Source organism: Ornithodoros turicata, chromosome 1, assembly GCF_037126465.1.
Source record: "Ornithodoros turicata isolate Travis chromosome 1, ASM3712646v1, whole genome shotgun sequence".
NCBI classification, from domain to species: Eukaryota; Metazoa; Arthropoda; class Arachnida; order Ixodida; family Argasidae; genus Ornithodoros; species Ornithodoros turicata.
In genome coordinates, this window is record NC_088201.1 from 110,069,313 (window position 1) to 110,077,595 (window position 8,283).

General features: G+C 48.9%; 1 protein-coding gene across 1 annotated transcript; it reads right to left on the reverse strand.

Moving 5' to 3' along the window:
• Nucleotides 1-698: 698 nt before the first annotated feature.
• On the reverse strand, nt 699-3,626 carry LOC135382942 (uncharacterized). Its single transcript, XM_064612613.1, has one exon. It carries the CDS (start codon nt 3,624-3,626, stop codon nt 699-701), a length of 2,928 nt encoding a protein of 975 aa, XP_064468683.1.
• Nucleotides 3,627-8,283: the final 4,657 nt, after the last annotated feature.

Genomic DNA, 8,283 nt, shown 5'->3' on the forward strand with positions numbered 1-8,283 from the left:
TTTGATCTTAACCTTATGTTGACAATCTTAAATCCTATTGTCTGTCTCACTGTTCTTTGCTTTTTCATATGGTATGTATGTGTTTCCTTGTGTTTACTGTTTATCACTGATTTCTTTTGTTTTATGTAAGTGCAATGACCTTTAGGCTACTGCCGTCTTTTGGCACCACACCAAATGAAATGACCAAATGGCCAAATAAGTAGTGCTTCTACTTGATGGGAATACATTGCTCTAGATTCGCAAGCAGTCAATAGGATATGCAGCGCATCTTCTATCACCACACACCGATTACAATAGAGCAGGGGTGCCGAAGTGGCGGCCCCCCTGGTGTTGCCATCCGCCCCACGTGGCCCCCAAGCAAAAAAAAAAAAAAAAACATTCGTCCCAAACTCCCCCAACGTCCCGAGCGGCCGCGGCGTTCTACTGGGAGTTGTCTGTACCCGTGCGGTTTATCTTGCATTGGTTAGTGATAGAAAACTGTTGCCATTGACCTGTAACAGCCGATGACGATATTGTGCGTATTGTGCTTTGTCCCATACTGTGACAGTACATCGTTATATTGGATACCTTGTGTAGACAAAGGAGACCAGACCCGATACCAGCAGCTGATTTTACTAGAAGTGAACTGAACCGTAGCTCAGCCTACAAGCGCAAGAACAAAGCGCGAGACCCCCGCGCCCCCATTCTCCTCTTCGTTCTCAATCTTTAACATCCTCCCCGGGGCCAGGATCCACGCTAGCTTCGAGCAGCATCGTGACTGCCTCACGATAAATCTGAAGCGCGTCTTCTTCTGATGTGGCTCCTACGATGAGGTCGTCCACGTAGAAAGCGTGTCGAAGGCGCTCTGTAGCCGCTGGGTACTTATGTTGTACACTATCGAAGTGGTGACGGAGTGTGGCGGCTAGGAGAAACGGACTAGATGCGGCTCCAAAGGGGACACGCGTCATTCTCCATTCCTGGATCTGGGGGCATGGGTTTTCTGGACATGGAAGGTCTTCTGGCCACAGAAAACGCAATGCGTCACGGTCTTCGGGACGAATTAAGATCTGCAGGTACGCTTTCCGGATATCCGCGGTGAGAATGATAGGATAACAACGGAAGGACACCAACTGAAGCAGTAAGTCTGCGTTGATGTTGGGCCCCTTCTGCAGTACTTGGTTTAACGATGGGGCACCGCTGACGTGTGACGAAGCGTCGAATACCACGCGAACCTTTGTTGTCACTGCTTCCTTCCGGATTACAGCATGGTGAGGAAGATAGTAGAGGTTCTCCTGAGGTACCTCCGGGGCCTTCTCTGCGTGGCCTTCGAGGAAATATTCGGAAATCGTGTCGTGGTACTGCTTTAGGAGATCCGGATGGTCTCGAAGACGCCGAAGCTGCGAGAGTAGTCTCGTCTGCGCGATGCTGCGATTATCAGCTAAGACTCCACAGCAAGAGGGCTTGATGAGGAGTGGTACCTGGTACCGGTCTCCCTGAAACGTGACATAATCTTCGAACTGTTGTTGCGCTGGGTGACTCTGAGTTTTCCCGTCGGCGAGGTCAGTGATTCCAAGGGTGTCCAGCTTCCACATCTCAGCTGGGTCGAGGTCACAGGGTTCTATTGGCCCGCACGCAAGCGAGAGTGCCGTTACTACTGTAGACGGAGCAGGTGTGGAGTGAGGATAGGATCCGTGAATCACCCATCCGAGACAGGTTTCCACAGCTGTTAGATCCGGTCGGAGACGTCGAATGCTGCCGGTTACCATCGTCCAGTAAACGTCCGACCCAATCAGAATGCTGATGACCGCATCGACGGGGTCTGCGGGAGACGATGCATCGGCGATGTCCAGACCCAGGTCGTGCATCTCATTCAAGAGTGTTGCGTCCAAGGAGTGATTGGTAACCGCACAGACCTCAGGAACTTCTAGTGCCTCGAAAGTAATTGTTTCTGGATGGTACTGGCTCCTGAGCGTCAAGGCTACCCTCCGACAATGGTACGTTGTTGGAGTCTTGCTACGCCCAAAGGTGTATACGGTTATGCTCTCCGTGCCAAGAACTGGGCATTGGAGCTGTGTGGCGACGTCTTGACGGATATAAGAACGATGGCTACCAGTGTCGAAGAGCACCCGAACAAGACTAGTGCCGGTGTTTCCGATGGCGAAAGCTCGAGCAGTTTGCAACAAAACAAACTGAGTTCGTCGGAGGCACGCTGCTGTGGTCACCGGTGAATTGGATGCGCTTGAACTGTCTCGGTGCTCCCGGTTGGGTATCTGGATCTGTGATCCCGGGTCGGGGGTATGGACGGCGTTGACGGCAGCCGGAGAGCGATCAGGACGGCTTGGTTGAATGTCGTGAAGCAGCGAAAGGTGGTGCCCACGACATGTCATGCATGTGAGTGATCTCGACGATCGACATTCCCGCGCTAAATGGTTGCGTTTGCCGCATTTGAAGCAACAGCGATTGGCCGCGAGAAGCCTTCGCTTCTCAGACGGAGGAAGCGTGGCTTGACATTCCGTTATCCCATGGGCAGTGCTGTTGCATAGCGGGCAACTCCGTGGAGGACTGCTTGTCGGTGTCGATCGTGCGGTTAAGGACAAGGCTGTCGGGGGAGCATCACTGAAGGAGTCTGAAGATTCACGTGCGAGAGGCTTGCGATGGGCGAGGCGGCAGTCTTCTCGACTTTCTATGTGACTACGAAAAAACTTCATTACGTCTTCGACGGCTTTGATCCGTTCTGCGGTAAGGATGTCGCTCGTAACAGACTGTGAGGCAGTGGATCCGGTGGCGTGGCCGGTCGACTCAGCGCGCTCGATCTGCCGTTGCCGAAACTCGACGGCCAGCTCCTCAGGAAGGCAGCGCATCACAACGCGATGCAGTATCACCGCGTAAGTTGATTGGGGAACGCCGAGGTTGTTGAGGCAGCCCGTTCTGAACTTGATTGAGTCGTAGAGATCCCTGAGCTTCTCGACGTCCTTCGCAGCTGCTACAGGATGAAGACTTAAGAGCTTGTCGATGTGTGCGTCCACGAGTGCTGCCTGTCGTCCGAATCTTTGTTGCAGTGTACTGATGGCCGTATCGTAATTGGAATCAGAAATCCCAATCCATTCGATGGCTCGCCTAGCAGGTCCGGACAGATAAGAGAGAAGATATTTAAACTTCTCGATCTTTGGCAGGGAAGCACACTCATGAATCGTTGTCCGGTAGTGGTCCCAAAATCCCTGCCAATCATCCACCTTGCCTGAGAATGCCGGCACGTGCAACTTGGGAAGAACGACGGACCGAACCGTGGCTGACTGGTGGCTACCGGCGGCTATTGAAGGTGCAGTTTGCGGCCGTTGATCGGAGAGAGCTGTGGGAGCAACCGCAGAGCTTCGTATGAGGCGTTGGGCCTTGGAAACCGCGAGGCAGATGTCGTCCTGATACCGACTGGCCGCTGTGAAATCTTCCTCGAACTGCTCGTCGCTTATTCCTGCTTGAACGGTTGTGTCGAGATCCTTGAGCTCCCTAGACTTCTGCTCAAGGAGACGCGCCGTATCTTCGACTTCGGGGAGCGAGGGCTCATCACTACTGGAGAGGGCTTCGAGCCGATGAATGAGCCCCGTAACGGCGGCGCGGACGATGCCTCGGGCCTTCTGGTCTCGATTCATGGCTGGATCGACGATGATATCCGGCTCGACGGACCAAAATAATGTAGACAAAGGAGACCAGACCCGATACCAGCAGCTGATTTTACTAGAAGTGAACTGAACCGTAGCTCAGCCTACAAGCGCAAGAACAAAGCGCGAGACCCCCGCGCCCCCATTCTCCTCTTCGTTCTCAATCTTTAACACCTTGTTCTGATGTTATCGCCACATATGGTATGATATTCAGATTGTTTCCGGGAGGCCCCACCTCTAGCTATGCTACGGGGCCCTCACTGTGTACTATGTATGGCAAATACTAATAATAAAATTGAAAAAAATTGAATGACTATCTAAATAAGCGACGAACGGGGTTGGTTGGTAAATGACAACAGCGAAAACGACGAAAGTAGCACAACAACAACAAATAAGTGATGATGTTGTAGTGGGATGTTTCGCCGCTGAGGCGGCACCCTATCCCATTGCTTGAGGAGGAGAGATGCAGAGACAGGCAGGGAACGTCGAAATTTCAACTTTTAATCATAATCAACATTTAATCGTATGACTTGACTATAGGTTGAAAGTTAGACATTCCCTGTTTGGGTCTCTGTGTTACTTTCGTCGTTTTCGCTGATGACTCTCTAAGCCTGCCCCTGCGTGGCTGATTTTTACTTGATTGATGTATATTCCTACCTAAATTTCTGAGCATACCGTACATGGCCAATTTGTAATATTGGGGCCTTCAATGCCACCAGAAACGGACCGGTTCAGTCACAGGCTTGGAGATCTTCGAGTTCACGATACTTGAAACAGAGCTTTTTGGGGTCGCCCTTTTCTACAGCAGTGGACAACGTTCCCGATGATTTACAACTGGAACTGATTGACCTGCAGTGCGACGTACCGATATAGAACAAATTCGCTGAAGGTGGTGCGGCTTCGTTTTATTCTTACATTGACGAAGGTATCCGAAGATACGTATGTTGTTGCAGAGGAACTTGTCCATGTTCGTTACAACAGACGTCTAATAATAATAATAATAATAATAATTCGTGGTCTGACGTCGCAAGACAACTGTATCAACATAGGTCTGCGAGCAGGTGTTTTCTGATGTGATGAATTTGAATAAGTCAAAGTTACGCTCACAACTCACAAACGAGCACCTCAACGCAGCCCTTAATATTGCAACTGCGCAATCACTTTCACCCGATGTTGACGCAATAGTTAAAAACAAGAGGTGCCAAGTTTCCTCAGCACATAGCAAATAAAAAAGGACTGCTGACCAGATGGTTCAGCAACGCAAATTTATACGTTTTACGCCATCAGAAGTTCTGTGTTCCGTCATCTATATCAGGAACAGGCTACCCTAAAACCCGTGGTATGCGGCCTGCATAGTTCCTCCATGGTTCAATGCGGCCCGCGGACACGAATGGGTTTGGCACCCCTGACCCAAGAAAATAAGCGTCGTGACAAGATTAGGAGGCGTTGTCAGTACCAAATCAAAAATAGATGCAGTAGTTTGAGTAATTCTGGTAGGTCCCTTTACAAGTTGAACAATAAAATTCATTACATAAAGTATGGAACTCGTGACGTTCACATGTGAAGGGGGATATACAAGGTGGCAGTGGGGACCATACAATATTGTGATACCGCTACCTTACCCCCTCCCCCCCCCCCTTACTGGCTACCTTACTGGGTCCCGTTCGTCAGTCGACCCAGTGGGTCGTCACCATGACGCTCCTCCGCTTTCTCCGCGCTTCGAACTTTGCCAATGCCTTGTGATTGTGTGACCGTATGTGTGACTTTTCAATTTTAGTTTTGTGTTCTTCCTTTTGTTTTCTTTTCTTCTCCTCTCTCCTTCTCTTCTTTTCTTCTTTTTCTTCTCCTTTTCTTATCTTTCCTTTTCCCTTTTCTTTTCTTCCCCCATTTTGTGGAGTAGCAAGCCGACCTCCGTCTGGCTGACCTTTCCTTTTTTCTTAATAAACATACCCCCCCCCCCTGCGATAATTAGTCACCCACAAGAAAAAGTGGTGTACCCGGATAACGAACAGTGACAAGGTTAAGGACGTCAAGGGGAGGGGGGTCAAGGGGAGCTTCAGAGAAACATCGGAGAAACTCGGGAGCGTTATACAGGCTGTTTATTTTTATCCTTTACAGAATTTTTATAAAAAGCTACGAGAGCAGCACAAATGTCGTTTTTGGAATTTGGATTTATTCGGCCATGCGGACACCCTCTCGAAGAAAATGTGCAACTACAAGATGACTAATTACCTAAAATTAATTAATTAACTATTTAATTGTCCTCAACATTTAACGTCTTCTACTGATTATCTATCTGTCGCTTTCCTCTATAGTATGCGTCGTTACTACTTTGCACTCTTTCCAGCTAGCCTGCCCTCTTTCCCTCCTCTCTTCTACTGCGGGACATTTTTGTTTTTTTTTTGCGAAATTCTCCGAAACTACTTGGTTATTTTTGGGCCAAACGTGGTCGTGCCGCTATCGAACTCACGAATAAAATTTCAGTGATACTTGCCGGTATGCGCAAAACCGCATTTAGCAAACGTGACGGTCCCCTCGAACATGACCTACCCGGAATGAAATCGTTCCATTCTCGATCGTTGATGACGCAATACTGGGAATAGACATCTCACTGTTTAGCAAACAAATGACGTCAGATGCTAGACAGCGCCGCTAACTTGGTAGACTAAAACTAATAGAGCAAAAAATCATTAAGTAACATGAAGGCCACATTAAGGTATATCATCTTCTATATGGAGAAGTTGATGTACTTTCTTGTATTATTAGTTGTATAGCCTTGTTCTGCTCCAGTCTAGTGGCAGCTCTACCTCTTCCGATACAGTTTCTAAAGATGGCTATTGGAATCATCCATGTTCATGATGTTGCAGAGTACGTGGCGGTGTTTCTACACTAAGCTTGCTCGAGCTGTATCGGACCAACAAACATTCCGCACAGGATTACGACATTGACATTTAAGACTCTGCAGCACTTTGGTGCAGACTTTCGTTTCTTTCCGTAGTGGACCATAAACGCGCTACTTGAATACACCAAAGTGAGCAAAAATGTGAACTAATATGTGTGAATGTAACACAATGAAGTGACCCGTGAACTAGGTGAATAAATTCGGCTCAGTAAAACAGCGACGTTCTCCTTGTGGGTTGTTTCGGTTCCGCTATGTCCACCAACGTCATGATTACGTCACGTGCACGGTGACGTTTCTTGGGTAGAGGTTTATTGTCTGATATTACAGCGATAGCTGGATGAGGGAAGTTGGTTGTGAAGGTCGCCGTAGGTCCTGACTTTCGACTCGGCGCGCCATTGGGTGACGGGAATCGGAGAGCACATATGATGTCAGGAGCCACGTTGCGTCGTTGACAAAAAACGGCAGCCGTGCAGGGTACAAGTACAAGCACCGTCAGTGTATCGTACGCTATGTAGCGGCCACGAAGGCTCTGTTCGGCGTCTGCAGACTAGGAGTTGAGGGCTCGGCACGTCGCTGTACAACGCAAACGGTATGGGCCTGTTTCACGCCCTTTAGGGGCGCTCCCAATGGTATTCTGCAGCACCATTTGTGGACGTGTAGCCGGAGGTTTTCCGTACATAGGCATGTATCGCCTCCACTGCGGCTCTTAAAAATCGTGACACAAGGATTTTCAGAAACGAGATGACGTACCCGGGAACACGCCGGATGCGACCGTCTAGTAAAGGCCCTCTGCACTAGAGGAGGGTAGTTGGCGCTGCGGTTGCCTGGTGAAACTTTAGTGCATCAGTAACCAGATACGCATTGGCTGCACGACGACAACATGACCCGCCAGTGAGAGAAAACAAAGCGGCTGCGATGGGACGAAGGCGAGAAGACCGAGGCCAAGAGACGCGCAAACGAGCACTGGCCGACACGTATTTTTCAGATAAGTTTTTGAAGAGCCAGTTTGGACATGTTCGTGACGTTTGCGATAGGCTGTGGTTTCGCACAGACGTGGCGCAGCACCGCTAGCTCTTGGCCAGGCAGTTCACGGCAGAATGTGTGAAAACTTTAAGATAAAAAACATCTTGTCTATATGTGCGTGAGCAATACAACTGTGAGCCTTACCTCGCCCTTATTGCTCGTGCACGATACAACTATCGCGGTTACTTCTGCGCACGTGGGCTGCGAAAAGGCCTGAATTTTTATATTACTATTAGATAAATAAAGCAATTTCTTTTGAAACGTTATGCACCCATGTACACATTCCAATGCACTATTTCCATGTAGGCAATTTCTGCTGGTTGTTACTATTTAAGTTAACAATGCTGGCATAGCTCACTACCTGGCTTGCTTTGAACAGCAACACCGTTTACGTCAGCAAAGAAAGATGGAGCGAAGATAGTCTGTCTAGACGACGGTTCACGGTGGGAATCGATCACAATGCGCACGAGACCGTCCCGTTAGTCTTTATGTAAGCCAGTTTTCTCATAAAACTGTCACACGGGTATTACAAAGGTCATTGAAATGTATGGTGATTGACAGCTGCCACGCGGCCGTATTCAATTAGCATCAATTGACTGGGGTCCCAGTCAGAAAATTCTGTCCCACGGATGCCCATCGGATATGCTTTCACAGAGATACAGGTATCCGCGGAATAATTAAATTTTCTCCCACGGAGATACACATACAATAGGAGATACAATT

What these genes read in the sequence shown, in the direction of transcription:
- LOC135382942 (XM_064612613.1), bottom strand. Translation starts at nt 3,626, where the DNA reads ATGAATCGAGACCAGAAGGCCCGAGGCATCGTCCGCGCCGCCGTTACG.